At 41.3% G+C, this 19,793-nt stretch overlaps 2 protein-coding genes across 8 annotated transcripts in view; both read left to right on the top strand.

Annotated features, from left to right (window-relative positions):
- Nucleotides 1-19,793, top strand: part of MFSD8 (major facilitator superfamily domain containing 8) — a 146,651-nt gene that overhangs the window by 33,846 nt on the left and 93,012 nt on the right. The window lies entirely within an intron of this gene.
- Nucleotides 12,526-19,793, top strand: part of LOC123251901 (serine/threonine-protein kinase PLK4-like) — a 37,950-nt gene continuing 30,682 nt past the window's right edge. The window contains exons 1-5 of one of the 2 annotated variants that reach the window (XM_044681228.1): nucleotides 12,526-13,182; nucleotides 14,741-14,845; nucleotides 15,374-15,476; nucleotides 18,248-18,397; nucleotides 19,600-19,727. In XM_044681228.1, the coding sequence (XP_044537163.1) occupies nucleotides 12,616-13,182; nucleotides 14,741-14,845; nucleotides 15,374-15,476; nucleotides 18,248-18,397; nucleotides 19,600-19,727 (1,053 nt within the window). In that variant the 5' untranslated portion in view covers nucleotides 12,526-12,615. The remainder of the gene's footprint in view (nucleotides 13,183-14,740; nucleotides 14,846-15,373; nucleotides 15,477-18,247; nucleotides 18,398-19,599; nucleotides 19,728-19,793) is intronic. The other variant, XM_044681227.1, reaches the window with a different exon arrangement.

A 19,793-nucleotide genomic window follows, 5' to 3' on the forward strand; every position in this document is an offset into this window, starting at 1 on the left:
TCTCTCTCTCTCTCTCTCTCTCTCTCTCTCTCTCTCTCTTTCTCTTTCTCTCTATTTCCCTACTTTCATTCTTTCTGTTTGTAAATAAACTACCATAAAAGTCATCCTGAGTTGGGCCTTTAATTTGGAATTGCATAATCAATTCCCGGTGACCAAAACTCATAAATATTCAGTCCAAACATATTTTCCCCCTTACAGTATGTCAATAATACTTTCAAGATTAGAATATACATGGGATGCCACATTCTGAAACCATCATGTTCAATATTTTCTACAGCACAAAAGTATTCCAACACAATCATATACCACAACTTGTTCAGCCATTCTCCAACTGATTGATAGAGATCCCCTCAAAGTCTAATTCTTTGCCACCACCAAAAAAAATGTGCTGCTATTAATATTGTTGTACCAAGTCCAATTGCTATAATTTCTTCCATTCCAAGTCAGGAAAGATATTTCACTGTGGTAGACTTATGCTCAGCTTTTTCTCAATTCCCATCCATGAGGATTCTCAAAAGATCTTTGCTTTTACATGGGAAAAGGCATATGGACCTGGACTCATCTACCTCCAGGGTACACAGATTCACCAAGCCAATTTTGCAGATTCTAAATAGAGATCTTAAAAATATAAAATTCAAGGAGAGTAAATTAGTGCATTTTGTGGATGATATTCTTCTTGCGTCCCCAAATGCAAAAGTGTGTCTGAGAGAGAGCAAAATTCTTTTGTTAGAATTATATAAGTGTGGGCATAAGATCTCCAAGGCCAAATTATAGTGAGTTTTGCCTAGAGTGCAATATCGAGGTTTTGTGTTATCAGAGGGTTCAAGGAGTATCACCAAGAAAAGAATAGCTGATATACAGAAACTGAGTGCTCCAAAGACCAAGAAGCAACTCAGAGCTGTTCTTGGAAAAACTATGTTCTGTAGACAGTGGATATCTGGTTACAGTGAATTAACAAAATGTCTTACAGATTTGACCAGGAATACAGAACCTGAACCTCTGAAACTTAAGCCTAAACAACTGCAAGCCTTAAGTAAGCTTAAAGAAGCCATTTTATCTGGTCCAGTTTTGGGTATCCCAGACTATTCAAAACCATTCCCCATCAGTTTGTAAATGAGACCAAGGGAATTGCTTCTGGTGTATTAACACAGACTTTGGGACAAAGTTATCATCCTTTTGAATATTATAGTTGTCAGCTTGATCAAATAGCTGCAGGTACTGTACCTTATCTAAGGGGGGTTAGCTACTTGCAGCTGTGTTAGTCCAGAAGTCAGCAGATTTAGTTTTGGAATGTCCATTGACTGCATATTGTTCACAACAAAAAGAAACACAATAATGAGGAAATTTCATACTCAAGCTTATTCAGGTCAAAGAATTTCTAGGTAAGAAATTATTCTCCTGGGTAGTGAGAACATCCAATTGAGGAGGCATAGTATATTAAATCCAGCTACATTTCTTCCTGATTTGCCAAAGAATGGTGAACCATTACATGAGTGTGTGGAAGTAGTAGATCTAGTGGATATGCCTAGGATGGATTTGAAAGATATTCCTATTGAAAATCCAGACTTGGTATTATTCACTGATGGTTCTTCATATTTGTGTAATAGAATTATATGTACTGGTGCTGCAGTGGTCACAGAATTTGAGACCCTGTGGTATGACTCATTACCTGGAAATCTTAGTGCTTAGGGAGCAGAGTTAGTGGCAATGGCATTGAAGCAAGCCTGTCTTCTAGCTAATAGTAAAAGTGCTAATATCTATACAGCCTCGGTATGCTTTTTCAGTATGTCATGTAACAGGAAAGATCTGGAAATAGTGAGGTTTTATTACTGCATCAGGAAAACCAATTGTACATTCAGAAATAATAACTGAGTTGTTGGATGCTATCCAAAATCCAAAACAGCTAGCAGTAATCCATTGCAGAAGTCATACTTGTGGAAGAGACTCAATTTCTAAAGGAAATCATAGAACTGATGTAACTGCAAAGTATGAAGCCCAAAATGCTCCAGTGTATGTGATTTAATCTGTCAACTATTGAGTCTGATGATTTAGAAAGCACTTACATAGACTTAGAGATTCAAAGATGGAAGGAGAGGTTATAGAGGTCCTGCTCTATAACCAGAGACTAATCTGAGTGGCCTGGGTGGTCGTCGGACGCAAAGAATGAAACAGATTGGAAGCACGGCTTGTTAGCTCATTGTACTTCAAGAAATACTGAAGTAGCCACTTTATTATAAAGGAAATTAAAGATCCCTTTCCCCCAAAAGCCAAGAAAGTTTCCCACAGTTACAGAGAACAAGATTTTTACTATAGTCAAAACAAAAGCCTTAGAAGCCTCCAGGCGTAGACAAAAACCTATGCTAAACTATCACCTACGTGTGTTATTTTTAAGTGGAGCCTGGGACATCTCCGCTAGGTTGGAAAGCCCCATCAGTTTCTCAGCCTTGATGGTATTAAACAATTTTTTGAGCCTCATTATTTTACTTTAATTCTGGGCAAAATGCCCTGCCAAGGGTTTGGCCTTGGCTGTATCAGCCATCTGTGTTCTCGGGCAAAGGGGAACAGAGTTAGCCCCCCTCCTGCTGGAGTGCTGAGAGCCCAAAGCTTTTTCAATAAGGCTATAATGTATTTTGAAGGAAGGTGAGAATTATGAAAGGAATCAAAAGAGGAATCTCGGATTTTTATCTTAGATATCCCACTCCGATTTCTCGACCTGATTAGGGAGAAAGCAATACACGGCTTTGCTGGTCTGTATTGATCTTTTGAGGGGGTCCAGATAAAAATATCTATTTGAGATTCTAATTTCTCTTAATAGCTCCCAACATATCCCCCTTCTCTTCAAAATAACATGATTTATTAGACAGGAAGACTTTGAATAATGAAAGAAGTTAAAATTGGTTATAATCATCAGTTATAGTTGGATCTGATATGAATTACAGATCAAATTGTTTGTTTATGGCTCTCTACAGTTCAGCATGGTATATGGGTTGCAGTCACTGGAAAACCGCTATTACCAGAAGATTTTTATACTTATTTGTGTCAAGCCATTTACAAAAAAGGTCATTTTGGTAACCAGTCTGTAGTAGAATTTGTAAAAAGGCAATAGGTAGCACCAGGACTAAGTACTGTTTCAAATAAGATCTGTAGCAATTGTTCTGTTTGCCAAAAGTTCAATCAAGGTGCATTCAGAAAGAAAGGTTTAGGTGGTAGACCTTTGGCATATTGTCCATTCAAGTTTGCAAATTGATTATATGTGTGCCAAAAGCTGGAAGATACAAGTTTTATCTTGTAATTGTGGATAGATTAACAAAGTGCCCTGAATCTTTTCCATTTACTACAAATACAGCTAGCTTTGTGGTGAAAGCGTTGCTTAGGGAAATTGTTCCTAGGTTTGGTGTTCTAATTACCATAGGTTCTGATAAAGGATCTCATTTCACACAAGATATTCTGAAAAGAGTCTATGAGAATCTAGGAATAACATCTAAGTATCATGTTCTTTATCATCCACAAAGTTCAGGTCAAGTGGAGTATATGAATAGGGAACTCAAGACTATAGTGGGGAAAATTTGTGCTGAAATTCATCTAAAATGGCCAGATATTCTTCCCATAACTTTGTTTTTCCTGCATACAAGACCAAGAGCAGATCTGCATATATTATCTTGTGAAATGCTCTTTGGACATGCTCCATTGCAAGCAAAAACTTGTACGGGTGTTTATACATCTCTTGCTCCTGATCTCACCCACTCCTGCATTGTATTAAGATTGGGATCTTGAGCTCCTCCTTAGCAACAAGTATTAGGATTACTATTTACATTATTTTGCCTTTGGTAATTATTGCTATTGTTATTCTATCCATTATTATTTTGTCTTCATCCATTATTATAATCTGGATCATACATCCTGACTGCTCTTTTAAATTCACAGATGATCTTATTTGGCTCAACGAAAAACCTTGGGTTTATGTGTTTTATGGCATCTAATTCTACTGCAGAAAATTGTTCATGGGATTTTAGATGTAATACCCCATCAGGAAAAATAAATGGCATATCCCTTAGTGGAAACAAAGTAGCAGGATTTTTGTTCAATTCCTCTGTTTCTCTTTCCAACCTACTTGGTACTTTAGCCTTCACATCACTTCCCTCACCATCTGGACCATCAAACATAGTTGCATTCATTAAATCACAACAATTAATTTTATCATTGACCAGATTTTCTTTAAAACACTTCTCCATTAGATCTATCTTTGCCTGCTTCAATATCATCATTTGCTTTAACTCTGAATCTCTAAACATTTACTTAATAACAGCTTTGATCTTATACAGAGTTACAGTAATCAGCCACCTATATTTATAAGCAATAGCCAAAACCATAAACACAATAGGCAATAAGAGCAGATCCCTTGTACAGTCAGCTTCATAAGAGGTTTCAAATACATAGCAGTAGTCTGGAAAAGCAGTGAATAACAAATATGGAATACATAGCAAGACATTATACAACATCTACATTATTCTTTTGTATCATATTGCCCACCATGCAGGAATAATGTGGAAACAAAATTGTGTGTGAAATTGGTTGAATAAAATTAGTTGCCACTGTTATTTTTAAAATTGATGAAGGCTGATATTATGAGGAAAACTAATATTTTATTTAGGGCCATGTTGATAGAATAAAATCAACCAGGCGCCTGTAAAAAATTCAAATTGCCGCCTCTGCCACCTTATTCCATACCTTCCCTACTCCTCTCCGTCCCCTGGGAGCTCGCTCAGGTAGCAAAGAGGAAGTCAAATGCCCCTTCCCAATATTTAAAGACGTGCTTTACCTTGAAGACGTCATCCAAAACAGGAAACCTGTTGGACCATGGAAAATGTAGTTTTCCAAGTATCCACAGGAAGTTTGTCATTAAAGCTCAAATGAGTCTCAAATAGCTCTCAGTAGAGTACCAGAAATTCTAAATAACACACCACCTTGAGAGAAAAAAAAAATTTTTTTTTCAACCAAAGATGTTACTTGGTTTCAGCACTTGGACAGAAGTGACCCTTTAACAGTTGTTTCTCAATCAACCTCAGTGGTGGACTTCAGCACCTTGGACAGCTGCCTACTGTAGCACAAGCTGGTTAGAATTTTCTGCATTGCTGGCTTGTGATAGACAGGTCAAATAGAATTCTAAGGCTGCTAGCTGCCAGCTAACCCACTAAGACCTAGTTTATACTAAAAATCCCTTTTAGCCTTGACCAAACCAATCAAGGTTTGATCTGCCTGGCTCAATTCATTCAAATGAATTATGTATCTAGAAGAAACTAGGGTGGTAATGGGATTTTAGTATGTCAATGAATGATTGTTTAGGACCAGTATCAGAAGGATTACAGGGTTTGGGAAGGCCAATAGCATAAAGCTTACAGGATACCAAATGCCATTAAGCAGGGTTTATTTAAGGCAGTGATGGGCAAACTATTCCCCACGGGGCCAGATCCAGGCCGTAGTTTGCCCATCCATGTTCCAGGGCTATTTAGACATAGGTTCACACTGAGTAATAGAAAATAAAATAAATATCCTTACTTCAAATATTGGTTCCTGCACAGTTAGTTCAGTAATTGGTTTCTCCAGTGTTCCCAAACTGGAAAGCCCTCTCTCTATAAAGAGAAGGGATTAGGGAGAAAAGAGAGCAAAATCATGGACAGCACAGCCCTGCTCCATAGCACCCACCCTCCCTAAACACAAATGGCACCAGAATGTTCTACGTGCCAGCCGAGCACACAAGGCATATCCTCTTTACCAGATGCTGGCATCATGAAGGGATGATACTTGATGCCATTCACAGGCCTACACTTTCTCATTTCCTAAGGCAACATGGCTGCCTGAAATTCCCTAAGACCGAGAATAATGGTTGTAAAAAGAGGCTCCTTTAAGTGTGGATTCGGTGAGAGAGAGAGAGAGAGAGAGGTCAAGGTGGAATCTCTTCCTCAAGTCACCACTGGAATCCTCTTTTTATCTGGGGCTATTAGTTGATGGTTTTATAAGATGGAGTGACTTGATTTGTTTGTGCTACCATGTATCAGTTGAAGGGAAAGCTTCTCTAAAGTAGCTGATATATTTGAACTCTATGATGTTGTTGGCCAGAGATAATTGGAAAAGCCTTCCCCCTCAACCACTTTCACTTTCAACTGACAATCAGTTTCAAGATGGAGAATCTCCTAAGGTAGGCAGCAGTCTTGTTCATTCCCTAATAGTCTTTGCTGATTGATCCACAAATGCAATTTGACTTATAATTTGAATTTAATAACAAGATGATATTAAAGAAAGGAAGGAAATAAGGGAAGAGGGTGATAAGGGTGCCTAATTGTATATTCGTGGAAGCCTAAGAGTCCTTGGCCCAGACAGGGCAAAAGCCCAGATCTGAGGTTCTCTCTCCCTTTGCGACTACTCCCTTATTGCTGATTATTTTGTAGTTGATTAGAAGTAAAGGGCCTGTTGTAGTGGTAAGATGAGGGTAGACAGTTTCAGACAGACAGGCTCTCACAAGAGTCTAAATCTCTCATTAGATGTTATAGTGAAGATCATTGTTGACAGGAATCAAATATGGCCATGGCCACAGTATCTCAGGAACAGCAAGAGTTTTGATTAGTCTCAAGAGCAGGCTTGATCAGGAGCTGCAGACTTCCATCTCCTACTCCTTTATAGCTTCCAAAACCAATTCTCTCTGGTTTGGGGGTTCTCCCCTTAAATACTCTTGGTTCCAACAGTCATCAACTGCTCTTCACTCTTGGGGCTCTGTTGTCAGCCCCTCTCAAATTCCATCTTACATGGTAAATTTGCTATATCAGGGATAGGTGGTTATAGATGTTCCTTTCAAAGGATCTCTCTAGGGATAAAATTAATCTACAAAGATTTATTATGGGGAAGGTTGTTGGCTTAGCAGACAGCGATCCAGGCATAGAGACAGGAGCTCTCAGACTCAAATCTGACCTCACTCTTCACAGCTTTGTCACTCTGGCCATGTCACTTAACCCCAATTGCCTCGCCCTTACTACTCTTCTGCCTTGGAACCGAAACTAAGACAGAAGTTATGGATTAAAAGAAAAAGTTTATATATATACATGTATATGTATATATATACACACACATATATGTATGTATATATGTATGTATGTATGTGTACATACATATATATTCTATATATTAAGTATCAACCTCTTGCAAGCCACTACAAATAAAAGCATTAATAGATCCAAATAGCTGAAATTAAAGAATCTAGGTGCCGTCAATACCGTGATAGCAATATCTGCAGGGTTAGGTAGCCATTTTCATCTAAGGAGGCTGATTATCAATAGTTCTGCATTTAAATATGTTCTGGGTTTTCTCCAGCATCCCGAACATTTATAGTTTAGGCACCACCACCTCAGATTTTAGAAAAGCAAAAATTCCATGTCTTCTCTTTATAGGATCTGTGCTGACCTTTGTAAAAAAGGGAAAAGGGAGGTTTTGGTTGGATATAATACTTAAAGGAGCAGTCACCAAGAATTGAATAATTAACAATTCTAAAGTGATTTTTAGTAATTTATTTATAAAGTATAGAAGAGAGTGGAAGTAGAGAGAGGAGAAGTGGGTAGAGTAAGAGATCTAGCTTAAAAAACTAGATTTGTATTCATGTCTGGGCTTTACTCTGGAAGGGCTTCAGAGATCTAGCTGGAGAGCCTAAAAGTTAATTAACAAGGGTTATAGCGGAGAGGGCTTCTCCCAATCAAGGGAGCCTCCCAGAGGCTAGTACCTCCAGCAAAGCTCAGGTAGTCAGCCTTTTTCACTCACCACAATTAGTTCTGAGGGAGATATTTAAGAACAGTCTCACCAAAATCTCAGGGTCCCAGCCAGTGCTCCTCCATGTCCAAACAATAAACAAGAAGAGAAGAATAGAACTGACTCACAGGAAGTTGTCAATCTCTTTTAAAGGCACTTCTTTTGCATCACTTCCTGTGCGTAACAACAAACACTTTGGGACTGCCCAGGGGGCAGTCAGTCAATTCTGATTGTAACTTACTTTTGCACACCTGGATCACAGACTTCCCACTTGAGAATTAAGTGGGGTTGTTTTCACCTTTGGTGATTAAATCTAAGAATAGGCAGGGTAGATTTAATTTCATTATCATACCTTTTAATTCCCACCTGCCTGCTCAGACTCCATGCAACACTCAGCAACAGCCCTGCACAAAGTGTGTGCGGGCCACACAGTGGACACAGGACCCCTGGGATCCCCATCAGCAAAAACTGACCCCTTAACCCAGGAGGCTCCCCAAACTGGTTCTCACAGCCCTGTGTTCCCCACCCCTGTATGGCTACTGTATGCCTCAACACTGGATTAGTCAGTGGGGAATACATAATTGGCAAAGAATCTCTGCCCCCAGGAAGTTTATCATCTAGTTGGAAGAAAAGATTTGCACATAAAACAAAAGAGGGAATACCATGAAGCGCTAAATTAAATAAAAGCATGGTCAGGATGGGACAAGGGAGGGAACTGAAGCTGGGTCTTGGAGGCTGAAGAAAAAGAGAAGAGATGATTCCAAAAAGGAAAAAACAGCATGAACACATGGCCGTGAGCATTCTCTATCAAGAGACTAATCTTTCTCACAACAGCAGGGAGGCGAACACGCTAATCTGATATGAAGCTCTGTGTTGAAAACTCAAAGGAATTAAGGTCCAATGGACCAGACAGGACCAAATTACGGAAAGGCTTGAATGCCAAAGTAAGTCTAGACTTGACATCAATAGACACACACACACACACACACGGATGTACATTACCTGCTCCAAATCCCACAAGTGCACGAGCAACCAACATGTAGTATTTATTGTGGGAGGGAGGTACGTGGACGTAGGCATAGAGGCAATTGGCTGCCACTGAAATGAAGATTGAGATCACAAGAGGTTCTTTCCTTGGTCTATAATTAGACCACAAACCAAAGAGAGGTGAAGCTACCATTTGGCCAAGACTATAAGAAGCAATAATCCAGCCCAAGAAACTTGCATCTGCCGTGGGATCGATCTGCAAATAGAAATACAACCCGTTAAGTGCTAGATTTAGGAACAAGGAAGACCTGGTTCCAAGGCCCAACTCAGTCACATACTAGATGTACGACCCTAAGAAAATCACTTTCTGGCTGAGCTTCCCAATGTATAAAATAAGGGTACTATCCCCATCATATTTACCCTCGTAGGATGGATATGGAGAACAAAAGGGATAATGTTCATGAATTGCTCTCTCAACCTTAAAGTGCTACATAAATGTTGATTGTCATTCTTTTCTGGTCATGAAATAATATTAAAAAAATAATGAAAAGTTACTGTGTAAGAAAAGGAAACTAAGTCAGAGACCTCTAACTGACTTCAGAGACCTCTAAAATCCACAGGAGTAAAGTTAAATCTACTTTTCAGCATGTTACTGCACACCAAAAAAACCAGGGTCAGGAAGACTTGTCTTTTGGATGAACATAGTAATCTCGAAAGAACGTAAGCAGCTAAATAAAAGCTTATGAATGAGACCAGAGAATGCCGAATGAAGTGACGCAATCGTTGAGATTTCAGAGAGTAAAACGGCTGTCGGCAAATTATATTGTTAAAATGTAGGCTTTGTGGTGAGCTCCGTGAGGAGTACAGAATACAGATCGTACACCTAAGCTACAGGTACACAATCTGAGCCTGTGGATGCTGTGACAGGGGTAGAGAAGAAAGCAATGGAAGTGACGAAAGATTAGGCCATAATGGTCCCAACATAAAAAGCTCTGGAAAATGTAACCCGAGGGGCTGAGGGGTAACACTCAGCAGTGATCTTCAAAAACATAGTATGCTCTACATCAGGGGCTAAATAGAAAGCCAGTAAAAGAAGTACAGTGACTTGGGGGACCACATTTTATTAGAAGGAGCTCCCTGAACGATTTAAGGAGTAAGCTCACTAAACCCCCTCACATAAGCAACCATACAATTTCCCAAACATTTATTAACTGTACACACTTATGATACAAAGGGTGGTTTCTTCCAGTCCGTCATTCTAATGAGCCACGTAAAAGCAGGAAGTGAGTGAAGACTTACAAACCTTTTGGAGGTATGGCCATACTGACATAATTACGATCGAAAACCCTGTGAAAGGTGAACAAAAACCAAGTCATTTTACAGTTCTAGTGGCAAATAGAGTCCACAACATTACAGACCGAAAATGAGGTTATAAAACTTTCCCGCTCGACTTCTGTTCTCAACTCTGATAATGGCATCGAGGGGAGCAAAGGGGGTCCACAAACATTCTATCAGAGGCAAAAATGCTGATTTAAAAGAAACCCAAGACAGAAAAGTTGTTCCTAATGGCTCCTGGTGCTGAACAACAGAAGAAATAACCTCCCTTGGTGTGGAGAACTTCACAAGTGTAATATACTGCTGCAAATGCTGTTGAGCTTTATGGGTTTACTTGGTGTTTTGGGGCAAAGCAGGATGACAAATATGAAGCTTGGGCCAACATCTTAAACCATAGTCTACAACAAATTCAAAAAGGCCCGTGCCCTTATTTCTCAAGATCAGATGCAGATCCTAAAGAACCCTCCTAGCTATGGGGAGGGGATGAATTCTTAGTCAAGTAGGGGACAGAAGCTGGTACAAAAGAGAAAAAGAGATCCCTCTGATGACATGAAATGGAAAAGCTTCTAGACAAAGAAAACAAACTCATCTAGGAAGAAAAAGGGAAGTCATGAACTGGGGGAAAAACACGTATCAAATTTCTCTAAAAAAGGTCAGTTACAAAGTCACAGAAATCACAAAGACCCAAGGCGGTGTCAAAACAAATACAATGAAAATGAGTGTAAATGGAAGTTTGTGAGATGATCACCATTTCCCCCCCCACTCTTCATTTTCCTTGAAATCTGATTTTCACACATTACCATTTGGCACAGTGGACAGACAAAACAGAAGAGAAACGAAGGGGCAGCAGCCAGCTGACACTGGTGGTCCCCCAAGCCTGAGATATGCTCTTCCCCTCATTTCACTGCTCAGGGAAAAACCCTGTTTTCTCCATGACTTCACTCCAGCAGCGCCTCTGTGCCCAAAGCCACCTTTGCTGATGCCTCCTATCTCCCCTTCTCCCTAAGTCTTTGCTGGCGGTAACCTCGTATTCACTTGGTATGTTATTTCTGTGCTTGGGTCTGTACACGTTGTCTCCCGTCATCAGAACACGGGCTCCTTAAAATCAGAGGTGAGTTTCTCTTTTGGCTTTGGACCCAGAGTTCAGCGTGGAGGCGCTTAAGAATGACAGCTAGCACTTAGAGAACATTTTAAGGGGTGCGGAGCACTTTCTGTATGTTGTCTCATCCGATGAATAAATGCTTTGTCAGCTGATTCTCTAGGGCAGTCCCAAATGAAGACACTGGAATAAATACACGACCGCCGCTCCAGGANACTGCTTTCTATTTTCCCTTAGAAGTACCATGTGGGTGAGTGAAAAAGGCTGATTCCTTTCCTGGCTTGTTCTGGAGGTACTAGCCTCCAGAGAGGCCTTTCATCTTGGAGGAGGCCTCATGGCTAAAACCCTTGTTTAATTTACCTCTGGGCCCCTTTGCTGGGGTCTTGGAAGCCCTGCCTGGTTTGGACCAGGCCAGAGTAAATATCTACTCTCTGATCTTCTTACTTTCACTCTTTCTACTTTTGTAAATAAACTACCACAAAAAAAGTCATTTGGAATTGAGTAATAATTCCTGGTGACCACACTCTTATAAATTCAGTTTAACCCTTTTATTTCCCTTCCAGCTCAGATATGGATATGCCAGATGGGGAAGAGACCTCTGGGGTTGTATAGTTCCATCTGGTGTATTAGAGCCCTACATTTGCACCTGGGTTGCCTCATTCAATTTAGGCTCTGGGCCTCTGTTTACTTATTTGTAACATGACAGATGAGGAGCCACCAGGTTGCCCAGTGCATAGAGTGTTAGGCCCAGAGATGAGTGGTCTTCAGTTCAAGTTTGGCCTTGGAGGCTTCTCAGCTGTATGACCCTGGGCAAGTCACTTACCCACAATTACCTAGCCCTTACAGCTCTTCTGCTTTGGAGCCAATACTTAGTGCTGATTCTAAGAAGGAAGGCAAGAGTTAACAAGCCAAACAGAAAATGGGGTGGATATCATTGGGCTTTCCCTCTGCCCTTCTTCACTCTCATTCACTGGCTGCCCAGGTGAACTTTACAGCTTTCTCTAGACAGGAAACCTTGCTTTTAATTAGGGCCTATTCTTTAATTAAGCTAATGAACTAATTAAGTTTTACACCAGCAAGATCTGAAACACCATTATTAGACACAACCCTCTTAGCTAATTTAAAAACAATGGAGGGCGGCTGAAAGGCTAAGAGAAAAGACAAAAGCTTTGTCCCCACAGTCCCAGCCAGGAGGGAGGGTTGGGAGGAAGTGGGGGGAGGCAGCATGAAAGGGACCCAGGAATTCCTGCTCCCCAGGGTCTACCTGGGAGCTGCTAATCTAAGAAGCTTTTTGCCCTAAACTCGCACAGGCTGGAGATCCATGTGGGGGGGTGAGGGGGGAGGCCAGCTACTTAGCTTCTCACCTTCCCCTCAGGGTCCGCAGTGCTCAAGTTGGGGGCAAGATGAAGGAGGAAGAGACAGAGATGGATGCGGTTGGGAAGAAGGAAGAGGCACAGATGGGCAAGGTCAGGAGGAAGGAAGAAGAGCAGAAGCTGGACGAGTTCAGGATGAAGGAAGAAGAGCAGTGGATGGATGAGGTTGGGAAGAAGGAAGAAAATGCACACATGGGCATGGTCCGGAAGAAGGAAGAGGAGGTGCAGATGGTCACGGTCCGGAATAAGGAAGAGGAGATGCAGATGAGCCCAGCCTGGAAGAATGAAGAGGAGATGCAAATGGGCCCAGTCTGGAAGAAGGAAGAGGAGATGCAGATGGGCCCGGACCAGAATAAGGTAGAAGAGGCACAGATAAGCTCAGTCTGGAAGAAGGAAGAAGAGCAGATGGCCCCAGTCGGGATGAAGACAAAATCATCCTCTGTGTTTTCCACATATTCTCTTTCTTACCCAAGCACGTCTAGGGCCTTGGAGCCACAGAACAGCCGCCGGAAAGGGAGACGTTCCTGGTGGAGCTGCATCTCTCCTCTGAATGCCCACCGGCTACAGCCCATCAGACAAAAGACAGAAAAAGCAGTGGTACGTCTTCCGGGTTCTAAGTGTGCGTCCATTTACGTGAGGAGTGCGAGTGCGGCTCCACACAGCCTGTCGTGATCACACTGTTGCTACTAGTAAAGATCGGTGTTGAGGATCACTTTCTTCTGCCTTGAAGGTGTTGGTCTGTGATGACACTCCCTTTCTTTTACTCCCCATCTTAGATCAGAGTTCTCCCTCCTCCACTGTCTTAGAATCAATGGAAGAATCAATTCCAAGGCAGAAGATCATACTCTTTATTTATGCCCGTTTCTTCTTCAAAGAAGGTCAAAGTTTGGTTTTCAGTCGATGCTTTGCTTACTGTCACCATCATTTCTCAGTTCACTCCCCAAAGGTCCTCCTTCTAACAAAGAAAAAGAGTTAAAGCAGCCCAGCCAGCCCGCTGACATCCCACACCTGGAGTCCTTGCGGGTGGTCCATGTCCTGATGTCCTGCGGTGGCAAAGATTGGATTTGGAACCCATATTTCAATACTAGCTCTGCAATTGATTAATTTTTTTATTGTATTTAGAATACTTTTACACACTTACATGGTTTATGATTTTTCCTTGGCCCCACCTCCCCCAGCTGTGTTACCTTGAGCAAGTCACTCAATCCCCATTGCCTAATCCTTCATGCTTTTCTGCCTTAGAACCAATACAGAGGATTGATTCTAAGACAGAAAATGAGGGTTTTAAAAAAAAGAAGGAAAGGGAAAGCTTTCTTCTCTCTGTCTTAGTTTCCATAGAGGATATGCCAGGTCTAGGTTAACCTGTGTCTAGGTTAAAGGATCTGCTCATCTTAGTCACTTTTCATTACACCTTGATTTCCCAGAGAGCTGCATCAGGTGGTAGCCCCATCAACAGTGTGTTAATATGGCAGGCTTCCTGCGGTTTCTTCAGTGTTGACCAGTTCAGTCTTTGATGGTGATTTGTGTGGTATGATGTGAAACCCTAGTTATTTTCATTTGCCTTTTATTTTAGTGATGGGGGGAGGGTAATAATTAGAGTGGTTAATAATTGTCATTCATTAAAAACCATATCTTTGCACCACTTATCTTTGGGGGAGGCTTCCCTGTTTTCAGTTATTTGATTTGCCTCAGAGAAGTAAACTGAAAGGTCCATTTTTAAAGGTAAACTTTTCTCTTTAAAACTTCTTTTTAAAAAGTCACCTCATTCTGGTATTTTGGCCACTAAAATTACAAACTTTTTTCATTTCCTAATTAATTTATCTGTGAATTCATGCTCCCTCTACCTTCCCATCCTCCTCTCTTCTGCCTCCTTTGTTCTACATTGTTTCCTTGGGCTTGCTCTCCTTTTGTCTCCTTTCCCCACACCCCTTCTGTCCCCTGGGAGGATTCCTTCCTCCCTGCCACCTCTTTTAAAGGGCTGGTTTCCCCCAGAGCCTGCTGTTAGAGGGAAGGAAAAAGCAGCCCTGCCTAGAGATGAGTTGGGCATTAATGTGCTCCCCTCCCATGGTAAGATAAAGCTGTCCTTTGCTTTCTCTCTTGTGGAACTTTGTAAAGTACAAGCCACAAAGAGAAACTTGTCATTCCTGTTTTTTAGGTCACTATACTTGAAACAGAGCAGGTGTGTGTGGAGCTCCTGAAGGAATTCGACTACCAGGAGTACGTGAAGGAAGTTCTTCTAATATCCCATGATGGAAATTCGGTATTACTTAGCCATTTAATTGGGTTGGGGAAGATGCCTTTCTGTGGGAAGTGAAAGTGGTGTCCTAAAGAACCTTATTTCCCCTCAGCATCCTTCATTTGCTATTTTCTGTGAGATCTGAGGCTTCTGGGAGGATATTCTGGAATATTCTGTTGAAATCCTTGCATGCTCTAATTAACTGAGTCACATCTCAGTCTGCCCTAGTGGATATTGAAGTTAAAATGCAGTAGCAGCACAACTGAACAAAAGCCATGCCTCCTGAAGGTGCTTGTTTGATCATCAGAGACAGACCCACACCCATGCTATCTCTTCACCCCAGTATTTGCTCTTAAATTGTTGTGCCTGTGTTAAGCACTATAGCTTGAGGGTGTGTGTGTGGGAGTTAAAGGGGCTTGTGGAATTTCTTGAATTGATTTATCAATAAAATCACTTGATTGTAGAAAGAATGCTTCTAGAACATATGTCTGAGGAGATGTAGGGGAAAGTGTCTTGACTAATGGCATGAAATTCTGACGTTTATTTTCACAGATCACTGTTTATCATCTGAGTGAACGAAAAGATTACCCTCTTACGAATAAACCACTCCTTCCTCAGACAGACACAACTAGGTATAGCTTTGAGTCTTTACCAGGTAAGTCATTTCTTTCTCAAATCCTCTTGCTGGAGAGATGGAGTAGGCTACAGAATTTAAGAAAAGAAAAATGAAGACTTGTTGCTCACATTTATGGAGGTCTTTTATGGTTTATAAAATACGTTTATTTAAATGATCTCATTAGATCATCCCAATAACTGTAAGATTAGTAGGAGTGGTATTATTTTCACTTCATAGAGAGGTTCAGTGAGTAGCCCCTGGGGTCTTCCAGTTGTGTCTTGTGAGGTTGGAGCCCAGGTTTCTCATGACTGCCAAATTACTGCTCTTTCTGCTACATATGATGCTACACATATGTGTGTGTAGAACTTTACTGTAGACAGAACAGGATCACACCTAATGATACGTCCTGCACCTCTCACCTCCATTGGTGGGGATCTTTGCAATGGAGCTTACTAATTAAAAATTGATTCTAAAGGGAATGCCATAGCATTCTGTAAAAGAAATTTCACCTGTCCAAATTCTGAGTAATTGTAATGATCATTCTTGTCCTGGAGAATAGCCAGTGAAAACTACCTCCCTACCCTTCTCGTCTCCCAAGATCATGATATTGGTCTGGTTATGCTTAACTTTTTCTTTGTTATAAAGTTGGGTTGAGTCCTGGAGAATAGTATATCTGAAAGTGACCGCCTTAAAAGAGAAGTTAGCAGTGAAACATAATATTTAAAATGTGTGTGTGCATGTTGGTATGAATTCCATGTGGAATTTACACACACACACACACACACACACACACACACGGGATTTATCTTCAAGAAATCAGTTTAATCTTACAGAAGTCATAAACCCTTAATGGGAGAGGCTGGCTCCTCCAGGTCCAGGTGCTCGAGCGAGTGATGAATGAGAGACAGTTTGAGCTTCAGCCAGGCAAGCATCATGAATACTGCTCCACTCTACCTTATGTGAGGTTTATTTTTATATGCTTTGAGATTACACATAAGGTTGGCCTAGAAACTCCATATTCTTTGAGATAATGAATAAGCCATACATTAAACTTGTTACCAACAATTTTGTTACTAACAACTTTGTTACTAACAACTTTTCAAGGTGTTTACTTGTCTCCTTGGCAATGGGGTGGAGAAAGCAGTCCAGTCAGTGGAATGGGACATACCAGCCTTTGAGGGTAATTGCACCATTTATCATCCATTGTTAACTATTGAGTCAGGGATCAGGGAGGGGGGAGACTTGGAGACTATTCTGGCATGTTTTTGCAGGCACTTGTGTATCTAAGTTAGGGTTTTTAAATCTTTAACATTAACTCACTATTTGCTGGTTTGTTATAGAGAGATTCTAGGGGAATTTCTGTATTATTACATAAAAGTTGGGGCTTTTCCTTGAAGTTCGTAGGGGACTTGTAAGGGCTCTAGTAATAACCTATAATGTTCTGCATTTCCCTGGGACTTAGTGGGGATATTAATCACTAAATAGGGAGTGTTGGTAAGAAAAGAGTCATACAGGGAGGCCTGGGTAGGAAACCATCCTCCTGTAAATCTTGGCTTGCAGATTTCAGGGTCCACCCTTGTTATCTGATGTGAACTTGATGGCCCTAGGCACCCATACACATACACATCAATTATTCTCTGTATCTGTGGCTAATTTTTATCAGAAGCAGACAAGCCAAGTGATTTGAAGAAATAACTTTCACAGCTTCATTCTCATAGTCAAACTTTTTCCATTCCCTTAGTCATTCACCCCGGAATTGCTCCTAGTTTCAGTGATTTGAGGAGTAGTGTGCCTTTTCAGTGCTTGAGAGTAAGATTTCATCAGAAAAGGTTAACTTCTCAAAACTGAGAGGACATTTATTGAAAAAACGGGAACTGATAACATGAAGATCCATTGGAAGAACTTGGGAATGTTCAGCCTGAAAAAGAAGAGATTGCAGGCATGATGTGTTCCCCATGTGTTAATAAAGAATTAGGTCTGTTTTCCTTAGCCTCAGAGGACAAAACAGACTAATTTAGGGGGAAGTTGTAGGGAGACAGATGTCAACCCAGAGAAAGAATTTCCTAATTAGAGCTGCCCCAAATGGAAAGAGTTGTTGCCTTGTTATGAAGAGTAAGATGTGCTGGTCAGTGGAGGGCTTCAAGGAGACACATTTACTGGGGACTGAGTATCAGGAGTTATTCAAATGACCCTCAACTCCACGCCTCCTTATTTGCAGCATAAAAATGGATTTAAAGGTGCATTCTTTGAAATGAGTAAACTTCTAATCCAGATTCCACATTACTCTGGACACCTCAGTGACTTCCAGTTCATGATGTGCTTTTGAATTTCATCATGCCATGCAGTCTTTCCCCTGGTTTTGTAATAGTGGACTTTGGAACACTTTGTTTTAGGGAAATGTTATGTTTATGTGGTGTTAAGAGAGAAACCAGGAAAAGGTGCCTTAAATAGTAAATATGGGTCCAGGTGGGTGTGTGGGAGACAGGAATGACAGGAAGGGGCCCAACAAGTAGGGAGACTTAAGTTTTAACAGCAAAGGGGTGTTTGTTACTGAATTGGCTTTTAGGCCCAACTGCCACTCTGCACCAACAAGACTGAGCCTATGGAAGCTGACAAATAAAGGCAAGAGTTTTATGATTACTTTTAATCAGGGACAAACTGAGATAAAGGATGGGAACAGGGTTTTTCTACACTAACAGACAAACCAAGGGCAAGGGACTTAACTACACTCTTTTGGCAGATGCTGTTTTCCATTCCATCCATAGTCCTCCCAAGAATTAATAACATTTCTCGTCCCTTCCCTCCTGCAGAAAAACACTGGAGAACTTATCAACATGCTTCCAGATTTGTACAACTTGTAAGATCTAAAACACCTAAAATAACATACTTTTCAAGATATGCTAAGTGCATTTTGATGGAAAATTCCCCTTGTGCTGACTTTGAAGTTTGGTTTTATGATGGTAAGTGCTCACTTAAAAGTAAGATTGCTGTTTCCTTCAGGGAATGTATCTATCTGTTATGCTTTGAGACATAGCAGAAGCATGTTATAAGGTGACTCATTATTGCACGTTGTGGTGAAGAGAGGGGGCAACAACCACAATGTACATCTCACAGCAGACATTTGTCAGGTCTTGTGTGTGTCTGTGTCCTCTTGCCCTTGTCACTACACTGTATTTCTTGACCCTTGGAATGAGTGAGGTAAATTAAATCCCATCCTTGGCTTTGGCTAGACAAATAGAAATATGTCAGGTCCTGAAGAAATCTGAAGTGTGGTCAAAGCCAAGTGTTTTTAACAATAGTTTTTGTTGTCTTGAATTTAGATGTGCCCATCTCCTTGGTCTTTTGCCTCACAAAATCCCTGCAGGAATCTTAAGTCCATCCTTTGGGGTTCCCTGCCTTCTCTAGCGCATACACAGGTAGATGTACATAGACAGAGCAGTGCTTAGGAGAGAGGCAGCTTCCTGAGTGGTGGAAACAGGTTGCAGCCCCCCTAAAGGCCTGATCAGTGCCTTGGGAGAGTTGCGGGGCCTGCATCCATTTTAGTAATGGTCATCTCCAGCCCCTCTGACCACATGGCCCTGGATACATCACTTTAGCTCTTCCTGCTCACTGAACCAGAGGCATCAAAACAGCAAACCTCCCGAGTGCAACAGGGGCCGGATGAAAATGTAATTGAGAAAACATTTAACAAAAGAAATCAAATACAGGCCAGCACGTGTGATTTGCAAAGTCAGTTTGTGGCCCGCAGCAGTCCGTTTGTATTTGAGTTTGCTGCCACTGCTCTAGATGACCTGCATTGGCACGGGGCGTTTCCTCACCTGGGAGTTCCTTGTCGCCATGCAATGCCTCTCTCCAGACTTGCCCAGGATGACAGGAAGTGATTTCTATACAGTGTGTCGGTACTTCGGACCGAGAGGCTCCTTGTCAGAATTTGGGCTCTTCTGGCATGATTCTCGAGAACCTCGGTCCACCTGCCCACCACTGTGGGGCATCCGAGTGACTTGAGATGTCTTGTCGATAAAGATGGAGAGTGAGCTGCAGTGAGCTTTAGCCATCTGACGGGCAGGAAAGAAAGGTATTCTAGGGACAAAGTTGGACAGGATCTTGCGATGAAAGTGTCTGGCAGTTCTTTGAAGAGTGGCTTTAAAAACTATTCTTTTAGGAGCAAAAATTCACAAAACCCACGGCTTGATTAGCATGACTGAAAAATCTGGAGAATCCTGTTTGAAAGAAGAGACTGATAGTAGCTGGAAAGAAGACATGAAAACATATGTAAATCATGCTAATGAGGTATGGATCTTCTTTTATGTTTACACTTTTATAACCTGATTCTTGGCATCATGTGCAAGTGATACA

This window comes from Gracilinanus agilis, chromosome 6, assembly GCF_016433145.1.
Source record: "Gracilinanus agilis isolate LMUSP501 chromosome 6, AgileGrace, whole genome shotgun sequence".
NCBI classification, from domain to species: domain Eukaryota; kingdom Metazoa; phylum Chordata; class Mammalia; order Didelphimorphia; family Didelphidae; genus Gracilinanus; species Gracilinanus agilis.